The sequence below is a fragment of the Apis florea genome, unplaced genomic scaffold (genome assembly GCF_048593485.1).
Source record: "Apis florea isolate Af1SG1 unplaced genomic scaffold, ASM4859348v1 contig_2411_pilon, whole genome shotgun sequence".
Taxonomy (NCBI): domain Eukaryota; kingdom Metazoa; phylum Arthropoda; class Insecta; order Hymenoptera; family Apidae; genus Apis; species Apis florea.
Genome location: NW_028256580.1, coordinates 23,247 through 44,004, shown reverse-complemented (window position 1 = coordinate 44,004; position 20,758 = coordinate 23,247). Strand labels below are relative to the sequence as shown.

Here is a 20,758-nt window from a genome sequence, read left to right as displayed (position 1 = left end):
TTCGAAAAAAGTGTTCGATGTGATCAACTCGGTTTATGATCAGATAGAGCTCGAGGTTCGAAGTAGCCACAGAGTGCACAATGTTCTCGGATTGCAGTCGTCTTCCACCTCCATTCGTTGTTCCGTCGCTTCGTGTCAACTTATGTAATGCGACTCCAGTGATCCACGAGCTTACGGGTAACGCGGCCAATAACAAGGTAAAAAAATCCGACACGACAGTCTTGCATACGTAATTATGTTCGATATTATTATACGTTCGTTTATATTCATTTTCTTTTACAAATATTTTTCATTTTCCTATTTTTCTTCTTGTACGTATATTTGGATAATAATAATAATAACTGTGAAGTTACAAATTGTACAAACAACATTTCAAAAAGTTGAATTACTCTATAGTATTAAAAAAAAAAAAAAAAAAAAAATTATAAAAAAACTTGTACCGTAACTTGTACTCATACCACATTTTATCATCTTTTTTCGTTTTTTTTCTCTCTCCTTGTTTCCTTTATCTTTTTTTTTTTTTTTTCTTCAATAATCATACAACATTTAACAAAAGTATTTGGATTTCGTAGTATTTCTACATATAGGTTTTTCAAATAATGAAAAAGCAACATGAAGAATAACTTCGTTTATTACAATCGATATAATAATATTTTAAGATTCGGAAATTTCAAGGATTTATCGAGAATTTTTCATCAATCCTTCGAACATTCCTTAATCTGGTAAAGATTATAAAGAGTGCTGGTAGAACGGCACAGCCACGATACTGCGATAATCTAATACGACGAGTGAAATGTCTTATGAGTGAAACATTCCTTTCAAAGAAATACTCGTCTATTTCGTTCTGTTTATGAGAATTTCGCGCTCGCAATGTCAACCAATGATATGTACTATATACGTATTCTGCTTCTATTTTCCACCCACCTATTAAATGTGGCAAAGAGGGAGGAGAGTAAAGATATAGCGTATGAATGTACAATAAAGAATCGAATGTTTGCGTATGCGCGTGCGCGTAGTGAAAATGTTCAAAGTAGAAAGAGAAAGAGAGAAAGAGAGAGAAAGGAGCGAGGAGACGACAATCACGATAAGGTGTGTGCGCGCACGCGTACACGCGTTACTGTCGCACAGCAACGTGAAAGATAATTACTGATGATCAAAAACGTTAGATCACTTTATCTTTCTTTATATCGAATGTATTCTTTTTCGAAGATAAAATATCCATCATCGGCTTTCAATTTTCCACGTAATTTAAACGTAAATTATTGATGCGATAATACTCTCATTTGTCTATAAGCAGAACAGAATCGGATTCACTTATTTCTTCCATTTTATATTTCATCCAATCGTTCGTTTATTCATGTTGTTTTATTATTTTTCGACATATTATGAGAGGCCCAATTTAACGAAGTTTTCCACGAGTTGCAAAGAGCTTCATCAAATTTACTCCTAAAATGCTTTTGTGCCTCGCTTTCGGACATCTCGAGTACCTAATTCCAAAAAAATTCCAATCAATTTTTCAAATTTCTATTCAATAATTTTTTTTTTTTTTTGTCATTCAAAAAAAGGGAAAGGATTAGAGAGAAAAAAAATGATATCATACCAAAGTATCTCTTAAATAATTAAGATCTTTTTCCGATGATAATTCAGGTAATCCCGTTGATATCATCATGGCAAACAAGGACAATATTAGTCCTCCATGTTGCCGTAGAACGAGAAAAGCTTGTTCACAATGACTCTGAAATCGTTGAAATTCAACTGCTTGACCTTTCTTTGTTTGACCCTTGTTTATTACATGCACGAAATCATTGGTTAACACAAAAGGTACACGTTCACGTCTGAATCCAAATTTCTCTTTAAAATGTCCAAGTATATGACCAAAATCAACATGAAACAATTGCCCGGTTTTCTTCACCATTATATTATCCGAATGTCTATCGGCAATTCCAAGTACGTACGTAGCCACACAATAACCCGCGCAACTCAAAGTAAATTCCTCGATAGCTCTATTCAATGCTGCCTCGGTATGATTATGATCTTTTAGCCAAGCAAGCAAAGATCCTCGTCTATAGAAATATAATGATGATGATGATAATAACAATAATAATAACAACAACAACAACAACAACAACAATAATAATGGTGATAATGATGATGATGATGATGATGCTAATGATAATAATAATAATAATGATAATGATAATGATGATGATAATAATAATAATAATAATAATAATAAAAAATATAATATAGAAAATATTTTTAAATTGTGTGGTAAAGAAGAAGAATTTTTTATTTGAATATACCTAAAAGCAGCCGTTGCCGAAAAAGTTCCCTTTTCCTTTTGTATATTTGCAATTGTTTCCGCATTTAAAACTACCTCGATCATACCGACTCTATTTTCCGTTGATATGCAACCATAAGGATTCATACGTAAATCCAGACCCTCTCTCTTCCAAAGTTTATCCATGATTCGTAGCATCTGTAGCGTGAGCATATCTTGTCTCAAATCATCTCCATGCTTGAGTATCAAGTAAATATCGTCACCGAATGGATCGGCATTTTCAAAAACTAGCCAAAGTGGTCGCATTTTACTATCCATTACTCTACACTTTTCAATTCTGTGAATCATTAATTTTCGTTTCACACAAATTCACATAAATCTCTCATAACAATCGTAATGTTTAACGTAGAAGCTTACTTAATGCGTTTCCATCGGAAACTCGGATCCAATGGATTCAAAACGTTCGATAGCGCATCTTGACAATGGGGTTCTTGAATAAATTCTTGAAATCCTTGTAACGCAGCTTTCCGATCTTTTCTCTGTTTTATTTGTTCGGAAGCACTTTTCAATTTACCCAAACATTCCATTTGTTTAAATAGTGACCGCATATGCTGTTGACTTCCCCTACAATACGCTTCTAATATTAAACCGAAGCGAACAGACACAGCACCCACTTGCATCTCTGATCTAACAAAAAAAAAAAAAAAAAAAAAAAGTAGAACATTCGTAAAAGATAAATATGAAAAATAGAAAATAGAGTAAATAGCTTTTTTTCCCTTTCATCGAACTCAATAAAAAGGTATACGAAAGAAAAGAAAATATATGAAATGCATTAGACGAAATTACACCAACCTAAGATGCCAAAATAAAAAATGACCGATTCTTCGATTGTTAAGCGCGCGTCTCAGTAGAAACTCCGTCAAATCGCAGGATAAATAATTTTCATGTTTTAACGCTTGTACCAATTGCAATAGATAAAGGCTCAAATCCTCGTCGCTGACATCCATTAAACAACGTACAGCAAAACTTCGAACATTTTGATCAGCATAAGCATAATCCAATAATTCAAGTGCCTTTTCGACGGATAATTTGGGCCACTGTTGCACCAGCGCCGTAGCTTCAGCTACTTCCCTGTATACGTCGAGAATCGGAAAGTAGATTTAAACGTTCTCTTTTTCTATGAAAATGGACGATGTTAAAATAACTCCTATCGTTTGGTATTTCGAATATTTAGATTTTCACCTATGATCATTCCATTCCACGCAGTGCAACAACTTGGCCAACAGCGTGGGAATTTCAAGAAGACAATGATGCCTTAACGTCCACATTATCTTTCGTTCTTGTTCGTGAAGCTCGTGTAATGGATCTCTGTCCGCTAATAATCGAAGTTGTTCGAGTTGCTGAAGCTTACCAACATCAGATTCTTGATTAGGTTCTTCTTGAATCGAACGTTCGGTAGATGATTCTCGCAACTTTCTCGCGTATTCCACCATTTTCTCCGGGGTAGGATAAAGAACCGACTTCTCTTTCCCATAACTAACAGAGAATGTGCAAACGATAAACAACGAAGAATTGTGAAATTAATTATGTATTAAAAAAATATATATATACGTATTATAAAATATCAAAAATGGACGATGGAAAGGAAGGGGATAAAAGGGATAATAATATTTTTTTAATATGTTCGGGGAAAAAGAGAAAAAGAAAAAGAAAAAAAAAAATGAAGAGAAAGTAGAATGAAAGAAAGAGCTAGACTTACTTTGGAAATGTTAACATTAAAGCAGCCGCTCTATCTATATGAGGATTTGACACTACCGTTCCCAGAGGATGCAGAAGATCATCATTTTGCATATCCTCGGCATACGTCCATGTATATAACGTCATCGCTCCCGTTTTTAATTGTGATTTAAAGTCATATATAGTCGTGTTAGCCCAGCACAACGGATTTATAAAAAACTCTTGTTTGGTATCTTTAACTAATCTACGACTTTTCAATCCTTTCGCAGTCTTACTAATTTCATATAAAACAAAACACAGCCTAGCCATTCGCGGTATATCTCGTACTTTTATATCAAATTTTAAAGTTTCTTCCCATTCGCAACTACCGTCAGAATTGACGACAGTTTCTTTAGTCTTCTGACTTTCGCACAAAGATTTCCCACCATGAAAAAGACCGGCTTGGAGACCAATCTGTAAGATGGAGTAAGATTCAACGGAGAAATCAAGATTAATCCTTGAAATTAAAAGATATGATAAAACGAGTAACGATTGCATTATAAAACGAGAAGTTTATACCTCAACGGTACGATGAGCCGCATCGCAGTTTAATCGTGATATCGCATTGACAGTGAAAACAAACGGTTCCTCTATTTTCCAAGCAGATACATGTTTACCCTTTTTCCGCAAGGTTAGCGTGGAAAAAGACGGTCTTGTACGTTGCAAAGTATCTGCCTCTATATTTTCTGAAGTATTTTCCTGATCAACAGAGACGCTATCTCTGCTTAGAGTGACCAATGTAGGAGTAATATCTTTTGCTACACAATCTTGAATGTAACTAAACTGTATTAAAGGATAATCTCCTATTAAATATTCCTCCTGCCCGCAAACCTTCAGAGTAAAATCATTTGGATGTCCTTTGGACATTAAAGTGTTTGCTCGTTTATTTAATATAGATACCAATAATTGATATGGCGTCGTACTGTGTGATATTTGAAATGTGAAAGCTGTCTGGAAATAAATTATAATCATTTATAATAAATTATAAATATGTTTATTTAAGAAGATAAAATTACTACTTTTGCTTCTTTTTTGAAAATTTTATACTTTTAACGATTTTCTTCGATTTCTTACTTTTTGGCGGGAATTCGCAAACAGGACAGGAAATACGTGAAGGGTGGGGAGGATGACGGATGAGTGGAAATACCGAGGGGAAGGAGAGAAAGATAAAATAGAGAGGGAAGTCATAAATATAGATGTTTACACTTTTCATATATATATATATATATATACGAACTGTAATTCAAAGAAACAAGTACAAGATAAGTATACGATATTGTTGATATTTGTTAATTTTTAAACAACAGTTCATCACGATTCGCCTTTAAATTTGAACGCGCGTAATAAAAGTTAACCTTAAAACATGTCTACACAAGATTCAATAAATGTGGAAGAATATATCGAAGAATGCACAGACATACGCAATGATCGTTGCTATAAACTATTACAAGTTGAATACGAAAATTGTAAACAAGAAATTCATAATTTAAAACGAAGACTTGAATTAAACGAAGTTATGTTACGGGAGGCTCAAGAAGCAAATGAATTACTTGAACGTTCTCTCGAGGAACGAATCTTCGAAAAAGAACAAGTTATTTTCAAAGACAAAGAAAAGTAAATTTACGAAATTTTTATAAAAATACAATATTGCTTGTTAACCTTTCTCCTATTTTTTTATTTTTTCCTTTTATAGATATCGCATTCTTACAAAAGATTATGAAAATATAATTTCAAATTTAGAAAAAAAATTAGCACAACAGACACAACGAATTGAAGAATTGCAACAAAACGCTGATCAATGTGTTAAAACTGAATGCAATACTATCAGAGATCAATCTACAAATCTTTCTCTCGAAACAGATAATATTTCCTTAAGGAATCATGTTGACGAACTTTTATCTATACTGCGAGAAGAGAAAGGAAAAAATGAACATGCGGAAAAAATGATCGAGGAATTAAAAGCTCGATGCGACAATTACGAATACTATACTCAAGTGAGTATAAAAGATTGATATATTTATTAAAAAATTATTAGAATATTATCAGAATATTAGAAATAAAATATAAATAAATTATGGTATATATATATATATATATATATAAATTATATGATCGAAAATATAAAATAAAATATTATTTCTATTGAATAGAGTATCAAAGAACAATTACACGAAAAAGATCAAACTTTAGAAGAAGTTCGCGCGGAACTTATTTTAAAACGTGCAGAAGTGGCATCGCTACAAATGGATGCTACATGTGAATCACGTAAAGGCGAGTATTAATAATAAAATTTAATTATTTTCATTTAAGATTTTTAAAATTTTTTTGTATACAGGTAATTCACTTTTTGCTGAAGTAGAAGATCGTCGGCAAAACACAATGAATAAAATGAATGTATTACGTGAGAAATATACAGAATTAAAACGCATATATAAATCGCAAACTGCAGAACTTAAAATGTTAAAAGCAGAACGTGTTGCAACATTTAGAAAATGGGAAAATGATACCAATTATATATCAACAGAGAATGAGGAGTTATTTCAAAAATATAAAAATAGAATATCGGATCTCGAAAGTAAATTGAAATGTGAAATTAAGAAGAATGATTCAAAACAATTAGATCGTAACGACACATCTTTCGGGTATAAAATGAATTATATATATATATATATATATATTAATAAAATTCTAGCATTAAATAATGTCCATTTGTCTTTCTCTTTCTTGTTTCTCTATTATACACTTTTTCTTATATATATATATATTTTTTTTTTTTTTCATTTTTTCATTACAAAAATTAAAGCTACTTTCAATCACTTTTGGATACTAAAAGAAAAGAAACAGATGAACTACGTACAAAAGTAGACGATCTTTATACAAAATTTTTGATACAAGAAGAAACAAAATTGACTATTACCAAACAATTAAATTATTGGCGTTGCAAAGCTCTGTCTCTGGAGGTAATTATTTCTATTTTTGATAATTTTAATTTTATTTATTTGATAATCGTCTCTATTTCTAGAAGAATGGTTGTATATAATATTTTTTTTTATATTTTAAAAGGCTCAAATATGCGCTGCACAAGCAGAATCAAAAATGGATTTTATGAATCATGTAGAGGACAAAATCTTGAAAGAATTCATTGATGTCGAGCAAAAATGTAATAACGATAATACAGAAATTAATGAAAAACAATCTATTGACAGAAAAGGATTACAAAACTCTGCTCAATCATTTCCATTAAATAATTCTGCTAAAATTAAATATACTTCCTGTTTGATTAAAAATTTGGAAGATTGTGAAAATCATAATGAACAAATTGATAAAGAAAATTCTAATCAAAATAATTGTGTAGAATTAAAAATTCTTAAGCCTAAAAAATCATGCAAGTTTGAACATAATCAAAATGATAATAATAATGCAAATAAAATTTCTAATAAACTTTTACATTCTATGGAGAATATAGCGATTGAGGAAAGTAAAAATTTATCTAGCATGGACAATGAAAAATATCCTATAGTTTACATATCTAACTAAATCCAATGATTAATAAACATTTACTATACGATATTGTATTTGTCGAATGTAAAGAAATATTTGTCAATTTTTCAATATATATAATATGATAATAAAAAAAATAATAAAATAATTGTTCTCTTACCTCTGTATTTTCAAATTTAGTAACAAGAACGATATTTCCATCTTTTAATCGACATTCGATATTTTTTGGTATCGTGGCAGTCGGTGCTAATCGCGTAGGAAATTGATAACGTACTTTTTCCATCCAAGATTTCTTTTGTCTTGCCATTGCAACTTCATCTCCTAAAACTCTCATTTTCCATCTAAAGTCATTTACTTCAGAATTTCTTAACGCTGTAAACTCGTGTAATCCTTTGCCAATAAGAACACCAATTCGAGAATCTAAATTTCTGTCACTTTTAACACCTTCACGCTCTATAACTTTAAGCACAGAACAAAATGGTTTAATATCGCACAAACGTCTAGTTTCATCTCGTAATTCTTCCGCTTCTGCATTCGAGTTAATACATGAAAATACATAGGACGGAGCATCTTTTAATGTACCATGAAGAGGATATTTGCTGGCTTCATCCCAGAGATCCTTTAGAAGAATTTATATTGGTTATTAATATATATTTTTATATTTATTTTTTTACATAATACATATATACATACATATATATATATATAAAAATTACATTTTTTATATTTTTTTAACCTACCTCTTTAATTTCAGCCAAAGTGATATTGCGATTAGTTTCCAAAGGTATAACGACCCCATTTGGCATTAAACAAGTAAGTTCAACAACTTCTGTGGGTGATTTAGCCCAAAAATTGTAAGTATACGCACTTGGTATATGAACCATTGTGTTAAACGTTTTCGATAATACGTAAAAAAATTTAATAAAATACAAAGGACAATAGTTAGTTTAAATTAATCGAAGAAAAACACACGAAATGTATCGTATAGGTCGCATCGTGACCGAAAGTATCCTTTCTCTTTTAAACAATATGACTTCATTGAATCGTTTGATAAGAAGTTGTATGATAAATAAAACGATCATACGATCAACACAATATCTCTCTTCTTATGAGCTTTTTTTCTTCATTCTTATATCCATACATATAATTGTAAATTTTTTTCAAATCTGAATTTTGCAAGATTCTAAATTCAGATTAATTGATGAACTTGCTCGATTATTTAATTATTATCGGTTGAATTTGTAACATTTTGTATCATATCTATTATGTACTTTAATATATAAAAGAAATGTTACTTTATTCGATTCGAATCACACAAGTGAAATCCTAATAATCGCTTCTTTTTATACGTGATAACACTACTCGTCAGCCATTATTTTTATAAATGCATTCTACCCACCTACTTATACACGTACATTTATGTACATATGTGTATATCAAAGCAAAATTAGTCTGTTTTTCTATTGGATCTTATTTCAATCGAATTTTATATATATAAAATTATATGTACATATGTATATATGTACGTATATACGTAAGTAATTTTTTAATTTCTCTCATAATATCTTATAATTTACTTTTTAATATATATCTAATTTAATAAGCTTGTAATAACGAGCTTGTAATATTTGTAATCGAAAATATTGATCATCGTTTAATTTCATTATGTAAAATAAAAATATAAATATATAATAATAATAATAATAATAATAATAATAATAATAATAATGATGATAATAATAATAGTAAAGTCCCTAGCTGCCATTAAATTAGAAAAGTTCTAGATATAGTTATTTGTTATAATTCAATTTGAGAAAAAAATCTCTAAATATAAATTAATCAATGAAAAATGACTTATAAGTTGCAGAACTTTTGTGTCCTTTACTTTGTCTAACCTGATTGTTACCGATTTATTGGTATTTGGAAAATTATAATATTGTTACTGTATTATCGATTGATTTTCGAGATTTGCAATTTTACGACGTATATAACGCGTATGTGATTTATATGCGGTAGAATTGTCAGTAATTGTATGTATATAATCAGTAATCAGTAGTTGAATAGAAGGTACAAATCTCGCGAAGCTATACATTATCGCTTTTCATATTATTTCGTTTGTTGAATTTTTAGGTATCAACGTTTAAAATTTGACTCGTGTAACCTCTTTTTCATATAATTATCGTACCAAAACAAATATAATAAGATGTAAAGTTTGCGAAAGAATTGACTTTATATAAAGTTTTAACGAACGATTTTAACGTATTCATAACAATTCTGACAAATGATTTACAATTACAGTGAATGACAACTTGTGCCTACTACTGTATTAACGGTAACTTTCCTAACGTTTTAAAAGAAAAAAAAAAAAAAAATCATATTAACCGTAATATTATCACGCGTAAGTATTTTGCATTTTCACATATTATTTTGATTCGATCAAAATTAATTAGATCTCAGAAAAATATATATGAGATATAATATACATGTACGTGTACATTATACATGTATACAGCTGATATATTATTATATATTTATATATTATATTATACAACATGTTGCTTTAATAAATATGTAAAATAATTTTAGTAAATTTTAAGTGTAATTCTTTTATAAATTTTATAAATTATTTTGAAATATTTTTTTTTCGAACCTAATAACTTATTGCAGGTGTCAATAATTGTTAAAAAAAAATCAGGATCATTGTATTAAGTATGTTTGGGCAATCCGGAAGTACATCGTTCAGTAAGTAAAACAAATAATAATTTTTTGTTCTCTTTCATTTCTTTTATATAAATTAATTACATATTATTATAATTAATATATTATTAAAGGTGGTTTCAATACAGCTACACAATCCAGTCCATTCGGACAGTCGGCATTTGGTAAACCAATCACTACAACAAGTTTTGGCACTGGTGCTGCACCAGTCTTTGGTAGTAGTAATACTTCTCTCTTTAGTTCAAAACCTGCGAGCTCTACCACCGGTGGCTTATTTGGTAATACTACAACTCCACCTGCATTTACTCAACCATCTTTTGGAGGTAACAATTTATAGATTATTGATTGTGGTGAAGTGGTTAATAACATAAGATATCGAAATTTTATTAATGCAATTTTTTGTTGAATTTTTTAACAAGATTTGTTAATTTTTAAAATCAATGATTTTCAATCAATGCAATGGTTAATGCAACAGGAATAACAAGAATGAATTTGAATTTTGATATTTTTGCTTATTTTTATTTTTTCTATTTATTAATTGAATTTGATTTATGAAATCAATCAATTATGCATATTATATAGCTTTAATTCTTTAATTCTCTATTTTTGTTTTTAAATTTTTCAAAAGTTGATTACAATCGTTAGATTAATTAGTGGAGCAATTTTCAATCAAAACTAATTTTTTGAAACAATTGTATATATATTTTATTAGAAATATTTTACTTAATTTCAATTTTAAAATATATTTATTGTATCATTCTATTATTATTGATACATGTACAAAGAGAAATATTTCTAATATAACGTGTATATAAAAAGTTAGTCTTATTTAAAAATCTTTTAAATTTTTAAAAATGAGAATATAAATAAGTGATTGTTAAAGTTTTAATATTATCAATGAAATTATTATTTTATTTCCTTTTTATATTCCTAATATTAATTCTTTATAAATTGGATAATAAAAATATAATTGTTTTTTTTTATGTTTTTATAGGATTTGGCACAACAAATACCAATACCAACTTATTCGGTACTCAGCAAAATGCAAGTACAAATCTTTTTGGCACAAGTACCGCAACTTCTGCATTTGGTCAATCAAACAAACCAGCTGGATTTGGTTTCGGCGCTACATCTGGAACAAATTTATTTGGACAACCTCAACAGTCAACTCAACAAACTACTCCTTTTGGACAAAGCAGTACCACTGGAAATACTAATTTATTTGGTACAACACCTGGTATGCCTATAATATTTAATCATGATAAGAATATTATTCATGATAAGAAGAATCTATAGAATTCTTTTATAATTATTATGTCTGCTTTGTTTATTCTAGGTTTTGGTAATACAAACACTACAACCACAAGTATGACAGGTACTGTTGTTAAATTTACTCCTGTGATTACTACCGATTCTATGTCCAAGAATGGTATATCTCATACTATATCGGCGAGGCATTGGTGTATCGCATCAATGAAAGAATATGAATCAAAGTCTTACGAGGAGTTACGTTTCGAGGATTATTCCGTGGGACGAAAAGGTAATCTTATATATCAAAATTTCTCACAATAAAGATTTGAATGTTTTGTATTGTACAGTTATTTGTCTTTTTTTCATTCGATGATTAGGACCTGGTACAGGAATTTTTGGTACACCAGCACAACCTTCACCTTTTGGCAATGCAGGGGCAGGTACTAGTACTGCGACAACGGGTAATCTAATGCAAATTAGTTATTGTATATCTATCTAGATGTTGTATTTTAAGATTTAATGATTCAGAAACTTGGTTTTAAAATTGAATTATTTTTATTATTTATTTTTTCCTTCTAATATCTCTTTCTTTCTCTCTCTCTTTTTTTTTTTTTTTTTTTATATCTTAAATTAGGTTTTGGTGGAATAAGCGGAGGTTTTGGAGCCACCACACAATCTGGCTCAAGTGGCTTATTTGGAAAGCCTATAACAAGTTTCGGTACACCAGCGACAACAACAACAAATAATTTCGCTTTCAATTCTACCCCAAGCACAAATTTATTTGGTAGCAATACTCAGAAACCTTTTGGTAGTAAGTATCAAATATTCGTTATTCATCATTAATAATATTGATTAATAATATACTTAGTATTATTATTTCGATGTATCGTAAAGACATGTAAAGACATAAAAATTATATCTTTCTGTAAAAATATAACAGTTTATTACTATTTACAGCAGCAGCTCCAACGCCACTTTTTGCAGCCAGCAATACTAATCAAAATACTGGTACAGGTTTCGGTATCAATACGGGACAAAACACCACTTTCGGTCCTACATTTGGTTCAACGCAATCGAATCAGGTAATGCAAACAAAAAATATTCAATAAAAATCCTATTATTTTGTCGATGATTGCATATTAATATTCTTATTTATTCTTATTATCTTTTTATAGAGTATTGGTTTATTTAATCAAAATAAATCGGCTTTCAATGCGCCTTCCACTTCGTCTAGCGCTGCATTCTCTAATTTTGGTCAAACACCGTCAAGCAATACTGGTACTAGTTTATTTGGTGCCAAATCAACTGGAACAATTGGTTTTGGAACGACTTCGTCTTTCGGCTCGACTACACCATCAACTTTTGGAACTACAACAGGTTTCACTGCAGGTCAAAATTCCGGTGCTTCATTGTTTAATACACCTTTTAAACCTACAGGACAAACACCTGGATTCTCTTTTGGTTCGACTTCTACACCATCATCCGGACTTGGTAAATTTATATACATGTATATTTATTTTATTATTAGAATTAAATCAATATATTAAGCATTTTTATTAATATAAAATATATTTTTAATTTATTATCCAAATATTTCTTATAAAAATTTTAATTAACATTTTATTTAATAAAGTATACCTCGTACGATACAATGATCTCACTCTTTTTCTATCTGTTATAAATTAAACAAAACTGATGAGAGAATATAATAAAGCAATTAAGTAATAAAATAACATTTTTCAATTGATATGAATTTATTTTATATTATTTATTTAATTTAGGTACAAATACAAGTTTGATGTTGGGTAGTGGTTCTACTTTATTCGCTCAACAAAAACCAGGTGGTTTATTCGGAAACACTGGTAACAATGCAACATTTAATACAGCGGGGACATTCGGATCTTCAACATTTGGAACTAATACGAACGTAGGAACGGGTATTGGAACAGGATTACTTGGTGCTGGGTATTATATCAAATTTTTTACTTTTGATTTTTATCATATATATATATATATATATATATACCTCGAAATCGATTAAAAAATATATTTTCATTTTCAGGAATAATATTAATCAAACAAAGAGTTCGGGGACGGTACCAGTGCATCAACAAATTTTGGCTTTGGTATCTGCGCCATTTGGTGATTCACCGTTATTGAAAAATCTTTTACCGGTATATTAAATTATTTTCTCATTTCCACACTATTTCTCCATTTTCGTATTTAACTTCAAAAATAATTAAAATAGAAATGTACAAGAGAGCGATAATTTTTATTTCTCAAGAGCAATAGAAAATCTAAAAAAAATATCTGGAATCCACTGGATACGATACGGGAAGAGATTGGATCGGGAATAACTTTCAATCTAGAAAAATATAATAAATAATTGATGAAAATTTTGGTATTCAATCTTGATAATACCAGGATTTTCAAAAATTTCGAGAATAACATTTTGAAAATATACTCGTTCAAAAAATTAAATTAAAAAAACAGTGTCAAAATTGTCAGGAATCCCGACAATCTTGGATTACGAGATATTTTCATTTTGGACGAAACTCGACTCGATTCGATATTTTTGCATGTTTCTAAATTAAAATGTTTTAAATGTTTCATGTTTGAATGTTGTACATAATATGATATAATCTTAGGCTTCTGGTAAAACGGAAGAGTTACTAAAACCAGCGAACGCACCTTCCAAACTGTTAAACGGTCCACAATATAAAGTTACCGCTGATAATAAGTCTCCGAAAATAAAAGTGACTTTTAAGGTAAAATCTTTATATCATAAAATTTTTTTTAGATAATTAAGATATATCGAATATTTATAACGAATTTTTGTAGAAATCAATATTCGAAGGTCTTGAAGAGGAAGATCCACTTTCGGAAGCGTTTCAACCTCGTCCAAATGCAAAGCGTTTAGTATTACGTCCAAAATCGATATTGAATTCAATAGTTTCGTCACCTACTGAAAATTCTCATAACGCAACGAAAAATTTACAATCTTCCGATAAGGGGGAAGAGAGATCATCCATGTCGAATTCATATATCGAAGATACAACTATCGAAACTATAGATAAGGAGAATCATAGTCAGGATAATAATCGGCAATTAACAAACGATCGAAGATCATCTTCATCATGGTTGAAAACAAGTCTTCCACGAAATGCGAGTGGAAAAAATTTAAACGAAGAATCATTCGATGGACAACGTTCATTGCTCTCTAGCCCGAACGTATTATCCGAAGAAATGATAAATAATACAATTAGCGAATTGCGACCTTACGCCAATGCCAGCCCATCAAATCAAATATGCTCTGAAATTAATAGTTCTGTGGATACGTCTATAAAGAATTCATCTCTTGTTGATAAAACGGATATTGTGATTCGGAATTCCGATTCGAGTCAAGAATTAGACGAAAGTTCTTTTTCAACGTTACAAAATTCTAATGGGAAAACAAATGCAGCAAAAGTGACGTTGACACGTGTTGGTTATTACACAATTCCATCGCTTGACGAATTACACGAATATGTTGATGGTGAAAAGTGTATTGTACCAAATTTCACAGTTGGTCGCGAAGGTTACGGAAATGTATATTTCCCTGAATCATTTGATATATACGGTCTCAATTTAGATGATATCGTACATTTTCGACGCAAAGAAGTTATCATTTATCCTGACGACGAGAAAAAACCAGCTATCGGACAAGGATTAAACCGTAAAGCACAAGTTACTTTAGATCAAGTATGGCCACACGATAAATCATTACATAAAGATATTACCGATCCCTGTCGACTATTGGCAATGGGTTACGAGGAAAAATTACGAAGAGTGTCAGCGAAACACGATACCAAATTTTTAGAATATCGCCCCGAAACTGGTTCTTGGGTTTTCAAGGTAATCAATCGAAATCAATTTTATATAATTTCATAATCTCATATTTGCTTTTTCATTGTAGTCACTATTTTTACTTATCGTTTAGGTAGATCATTTTTCTAAATATGGTCTAAGCGATTCGGATGAGGATGATAATAACGTCCCTACAGTGAATGATACAAAAAGATTGAAACTATGCACCACAACTCAACAGAAATGCGCGACTAAGTTGGAGCAGTCAAAAGCTTTAGTGAGATTTTAATTTTATTTACAGAAATTACAATATAAATAGAATCGTATCGTTTATTATACGCACTTACGATTAAGTAAATTTTTACTCGAATAATTTTTGTAGGATGTAGATCATAATCATGAAAAACGATTACCGATAAGTCCAACTGGTGACAGTGCTCGTATTTTGGGTACCGACAGTCATAAATTGCAATTAATGAAAGCTAGCTTCTTCGACGGTAGTGACGAAGAGATTTACGATCAAGGTAAAACTTTGTAATATACATACAAATTATATTGTTCGTTTTCTAATTTTTATAACGAATCTTACTATGGTCTTTTATTCGAAATTGAAATATTATTTCAGAATCAAATCGTAGATTATTTCTTTCGTCCGGTCATAAGAGTTTGCGAAGTTTTATCAATACTGTTCAAAAAATCGATGAAGATCAGAAGTACGAGTCAAATTACAATTCGATGTTACGATCAAATTTGACGATTCATCATCATACACCAACGATTAGTTACGAAGAACCAGCACTCTCGAAGTTAGGTAATTTCAGATTAATAATACATATAAAATGAATATTTTATGCATTTCGAAAATTAAAAAAGAATCGATTTATATCACAGATTCTAAGATGAAACGCTCGATGGATATTATTGCTAAGAAATCATCGATATATGAAAAAGTTTTGCCGGATCCTTCGATTTCTCCTGTGATTATAATTTTTAAATGGATTTCTGAAGCCGTTCCGTTATCAAAGTCTATTATACATAAACTGGAATCTCGTTCCGTTGCCGATATGGGTAAACTATTTTTCATATCATCATAATATTTTCGTACGTTACGAATTCACGTGGATAATGCATATACGTAATGTAAACGTGTACTCGTTTACGTATTTATTCAGGCATACAAATGGGAAGAATGTTCAAGCCGAGTTGGGGGCGCGGTTTAACGTTACTTACATTGAACACTAGAAAACAAGCTGACGAGATACCATTGAATAGTCCATTCGAACAAATTGGATCTTACGTATGCGGTCGTTCCCCAGAAGATACATCATCTGTCGCGATAGTGCAACGTATTCAAATCTTGGGTGGTAACAGAACCGATGATGACCGCGTTAAAATATTCAAGGTAAATTTCATTTTTAGCATGTTGCGTAGAATTAAAAATAATAATATTTGTATTTTTGTTTTTATTTTTTATAAATATTATTTAAGGAAAGCATAGAAGGTCATCTAAAAATTCAATTGTCCCATCGTGTAATGAATCAAGAAGGAGATTGCCCAATTTTTGACGTAGATACAGATGTTAATAAAGCAAGTATGGCTTTACACGCGCATTGTAGTTTAGCCGAAGAATTCGCGGAACAGTTTAGCACAGATTGTTTTGCTTCGTACGTTGCTAATGTTTGGAAACTATGCGTAGCTCTTTGGGGAACATTACCTGATATAAATGTTGCTTCAGGTATGATTTATAGACACATTAATTTACAATTTAGTCGCGATTACGAATTACGATTTACCATTTCGTTCCTTTTGTTTTAGATTTTTAGATTTTTTTTCAGGCTTATATTGTCATCTATTTTTGTTTACACAAACATACACGCATGTGAATGAAAATTATATAGAATTAATATAAATTATCCGTTTCATTTGTTTTAGAAAATCCGAAAGATCATAGTGTCGTGATAGCACGGCGAGAGGCTTTCGGGGAATGGTTAAGAAATGTTATACGAAAAACGCTTGTATGGGAGGATACGAATATTAGCAACGAAACAAAGATATTGCTTTTACTATCTGGTATGTATCATTTGTAACAAAAAAATCTCTTGTTACGTTTCACACAATTCTTTAATTCTTTAATTCGTTTAAGTTAAATATGAAATTACATATAATATAATTATGTTCTTTTTCGAACTTTTCTTCTTTTTTTTTTTTTTTTTTTGTTTTATTTATTTATTTTATTTTTTTTTACCCGTCATCGGTGGAAACGAAGCTTTCGAATTAGAAGAGGCATGTAAAACTGCGCGAGAAGTAGGCGATCATTGTTTGGCTTTATTAATGGCACAATTATGCAGCGGAATGCCTATAAAGGCATTAATAAAGCAACAAATTGCATTATGGCGACGTGACCATGTTGATGAAAAAATCTCGTTAGATCGATTAAAACTTTACGCATTGATAGCGGGTGAACCACTTGTACCCAGTAAACATGGTATTATCAATGTCTGCGAAGGTTTCGACTGGAAGAGAGCATTAGCTGTTCATTTGTCGTAAATATCATGTTTCCTAAAGCGATGCAACGTATCCTATATCTTTATTAAATTATTAGAATATATATTACGTATATATATTGTAGGTATTTTTCATCTCCAACTGGTTCGATAAGAGATATATTAGATCATTACGAAATGTCTTTCGATACAAGTGATTCGTGCGCTTATACAACTATACCGAAACCTGAATACAAAGGAGATGATTACGAACTTGAAATAAATAGTGGAAAATCAATATACGATCTATGTTTTCATCTATTAAAATTATTTTGTACCGGCAATCATACATTAGGAGAACTATTAAATCCAGCAACGCATACTGCCGATCCATTAGATTACAGACTCAGGTAATCGATCGATTTCTTTTTCTTTTTTTTAATTTTTCAATTTTCGATAATAATGGTTCTCAATTGATTCAATTTGATCACTAGTTGGCTGATGCAGCAAGTGCTTTTAGCTTTGGGTTATTCACACCTTTCGGAACATGTTGCTACTTTAACACATGTTAATTTCGCAACGCAATTAGAAGCATACGGTCTGTGGCATTGGGCTATATTTGTGATGTTGCATTTGAAAGATGCCGGAAAGAGGAAAACTGCGGTAATGAATTTATTGCAACGTCACGTTGAAATAGACGAAATCGCCGATTCCCTTGATCCTGTCGAGCGAGAAAAATTTTTACGAGAAGAGCTAGGTATACCTTCAATTTGGATTCATCAGGCTAAAGCCGTGAAAAGTTACGTAGCTAAGAGGTTCGTAAAAGTTAATGTATAATATATACATGGAATAAGTTTCTATTCCATATCTTCATTCACTATTTCATGCGTTTGTGTATCGAGTTAATGTATAAAAATAAAAAATTTTTTACAAATTGCTTCCATACCGATGGATCATTGATCCATTATCATTGATCCATATCCTTATCGTTTTTATAAAAGAATTTTGTTTTTTTTTTTTATTCGCAGATACGGAAAAGCAGCTTTTTATTTCATTCAAGCGGAACAATGGAACAAAGCTCACGAGATTATCATTGAACATTTAGCAGCGGATATTATAATAAACGGTATGTTTTTGAAAGATACTTGTGACAATTCTTATGCAATTTTTATTCTTCTTTGTTTCTTTATTTTCAAAATCTTTGCTCTTTTTATTTCTCACTTTATTTATATTTTTATATTTTCAGAAAATTACGATTATTTGCGGGATTTATTACGCCCGCTGATTCCTCCGGAGTACAGTAGCACTATAAGTGGTTGGACTTATCAAGGACAATTACTTTGGGAATATATGGAAATAACTATGGATGTCGAATCTTTGTTACGCGGTGCTGATCCACGCGGAATAAGTTCTAAATTAGAGTCGCTAAAACAACGATTATCAAGCCTTCCATCCAAAATCAATCAATTTCCATGTCCAACTGCTAAACACAGGTGAACTATTATTTTTTTTCTTTTATTTTATTATACCATTATTTTTTTTATACCATTTTTATATCATTATTAAGATAAATCGTTATTACACACGTATAATTATTTTTCACGATAGGCTTTGTCAAGCGGAAATTGCAAAGAGAACATTACATTTGGCTAGAAGTTTGTTACAATCGAACGAGAGTAGATCCACATCGATATTTCAACTGGTATCTCAATTACCATTACCGGAAGATTATGCACAACAAGAACTTCGTCCTATTGTTAATATGCGCGTAAATGAAATCATATATCAGGCAGCATAAATTTTGTTTTCTACAGAAATTTATAGGCGATTGTATTAACAAGTAACAACCATTTTCTTACTCTTTTAACCAAAATAAACAATTACATACTTTTATTTTCTATGATTTTGTAGTAATAATTATAATAATGATTTATATAAAGGTAACGATGATTATGATGGTACAGTAATCGTAATGAGTGGAGCATGTAATTACGAGAATGATAGTGTTAATGATAGTAGTAGTAATAATAATATAATAATAATAATAATAATAATAATAATAATAATAATAATAATAATAGGATAATAACAATATCGAATAGGATAAATTTATAATCTCTATTATTAAAGATTATGTTCTATAATTTGTTACTTAAGATATTCTGTATTTATAGATATTTAAATAAACGAATAAGAATTAAAAATAGACAAGATAGGTATACGCGATTAGTATCGTAAGATTAAGCAGTTATCGTTCAAAATGCGATAAAAATTTTTGATAAATGATCGTTAAGATTGGATGGTTTTATTCGAGAAACATTTTATTGAAAATAAATAATCCGTGTATCATGTTGTATGTATTTTAAAAATGTAAACAGCGAAATACGTCCATACAGTATTTTAATACTTTTGTTTTGAAACGAATATATCATAGTATATCTTTTATATCTTTATTTCCGTTGTGTATATTTTTAAAGATAAGAGAAAGTTGATGATGTTTTTTATAATGTTCACATTTGAAATTAAAAACAGAAAAAAAAAAAAAAAAAAGAAAAAAAAGAAAGAAAGAAAAAGAAAAATATTTGTACGTTCAAGATTTAGAAAGTTGGCATCGCGTTGAAAATATAATATATACGCGTTAAATCAATGATACCGAGTTTGCGCATCCGACTCGGTTTCAATCATCTCCGATACACGAGATTTTCTTCTCAGCGTCGAGGTTGTCGATTCGTTCGTTTTAACTCTTTCGCAAAGAACGGTTCCTTCGCGATTAATGTTCGACTGCTCGATATATCTTCGTTCTTCCCTACAGCCTCTCATTCATATTTTCATATCTCGTAACTTTCACCTTCTATCTTCCCCACTTTGATATCGTCAATCTAAGCTTCTCTTCCCCTAATTC

The 20,758-nt window shown here is 30.3% G+C and overlaps 3 protein-coding genes across 3 annotated transcripts; 2 read left to right on the top strand and 1 right to left on the bottom strand.

The window, feature by feature from the left end:
* Positions 1-41: 41 nt before the first annotated feature.
* On the top strand, positions 42-7,717 carry Spindly (spindle apparatus coiled-coil protein 1 spindly). The gene is made up of 7 exons (XM_086905254.1): positions 42-197; positions 5,156-5,671; positions 5,751-6,051; positions 6,208-6,328; positions 6,393-6,699; positions 6,861-7,017; positions 7,121-7,717. The coding sequence occupies exons 2-7, from the start codon at positions 5,421-5,423 to the stop codon at positions 7,592-7,594; spliced, it is 1,611 nt and encodes a 536-aa protein (XP_086761380.1). The 5' UTR covers positions 42-197; positions 5,156-5,420; the 3' UTR covers positions 7,595-7,717.
* On the bottom strand, positions 614-9,082 carry Pi3K92E (phosphatidylinositol 3-kinase 92E). The gene is made up of 10 exons (XM_003693175.4): positions 8,299-9,082; positions 7,719-8,177; positions 4,577-5,008; positions 4,041-4,471; positions 3,524-3,817; positions 3,134-3,412; positions 2,699-2,968; positions 2,304-2,618; positions 1,601-2,063; positions 614-1,487 (listed from the first exon to the last, which is right to left on the bottom strand). The coding sequence occupies exons 1-10, from the start codon at positions 8,440-8,442 to the stop codon at positions 1,356-1,358; spliced, it is 3,219 nt and encodes a 1,072-aa protein (XP_003693223.2). The 5' UTR covers positions 8,443-9,082; the 3' UTR covers positions 614-1,355.
* A 329-nt stretch (positions 9,083-9,411) lies between these two features.
* Positions 9,412-20,309, top strand: Nup98-96 (nuclear pore complex protein Nup98-96). The gene is made up of 26 exons (XM_086905243.1): positions 9,412-9,588; positions 9,689-10,300; positions 10,390-10,599; positions 11,271-11,513; positions 11,613-11,816; positions 11,905-11,988; positions 12,162-12,338; positions 12,485-12,609; positions 12,703-13,018; positions 13,309-13,492; positions 13,590-13,701; positions 14,176-14,295; positions 14,369-15,421; positions 15,507-15,650; positions 15,756-15,897; positions 15,999-16,184; positions 16,265-16,441; positions 16,546-16,775; positions 16,862-17,108; positions 17,306-17,443; positions 17,640-17,916; positions 18,003-18,266; positions 18,351-18,671; positions 18,885-18,982; positions 19,103-19,349; positions 19,465-20,309. Exons 2-26 carry the CDS (start codon positions 10,270-10,272, stop codon positions 19,652-19,654), a joined length of 5,520 nt encoding a protein of 1,839 aa, XP_086761369.1. The 5' UTR covers positions 9,412-9,588; positions 9,689-10,269; the 3' UTR covers positions 19,655-20,309.
* Positions 20,310-20,758: the final 449 nt, after the last annotated feature.

Bases quoted from the DNA above. Each gene is read 5' to 3' on its own strand.
- Spindly (XM_086905254.1), top strand. From the start codon at position 5,421: ATGTCTACACAAGATTCAATAAATGTGGAAGAATATATCGAAGAATGC. The intron at 6,329-6,392 runs GCGAGTATTAAT...TTTTGTATACAG, and splicing joins TACATGTGAATCACGTAAAG to GTAATTCACTTTTTGCTGAA. The intron at 7,018-7,120 runs GTAATTATTTCT...ATATTTTAAAAG, and splicing joins GCAAAGCTCTGTCTCTGGAG to GCTCAAATATGCGCTGCACA.
- Pi3K92E (XM_003693175.4), bottom strand. From the start codon at position 8,442: ATGGTTCATATACCAAGTGCGTATACTTACAATTTTTGGGCTAAATCA. The intron at 5,009-7,718 runs GTAAGAGAACAA...ATTTATTTCCAG, and splicing joins CTAAATTTGAAAATACAGAG to ACAGCTTTCACATTTCAAAT. The intron at 1,488-1,600 runs GTATGATATCAT...TTTTGGAATTAG, and splicing joins ATTATTTAAGAGATACTTTG to GTACTCGAGATGTCCGAAAG.
- Nup98-96 (XM_086905243.1), top strand. From the start codon at position 10,270: ATGTTTGGGCAATCCGGAAGTACATCGTTCA. The intron at 11,817-11,904 runs GTAATCTTATAT...TTCGATGATTAG, and splicing joins TTATTCCGTGGGACGAAAAG to GACCTGGTACAGGAATTTTT. The intron at 17,109-17,305 runs GTATGATTTATA...CATTTGTTTTAG, and splicing joins TGATATAAATGTTGCTTCAG to AAAATCCGAAAGATCATAGT.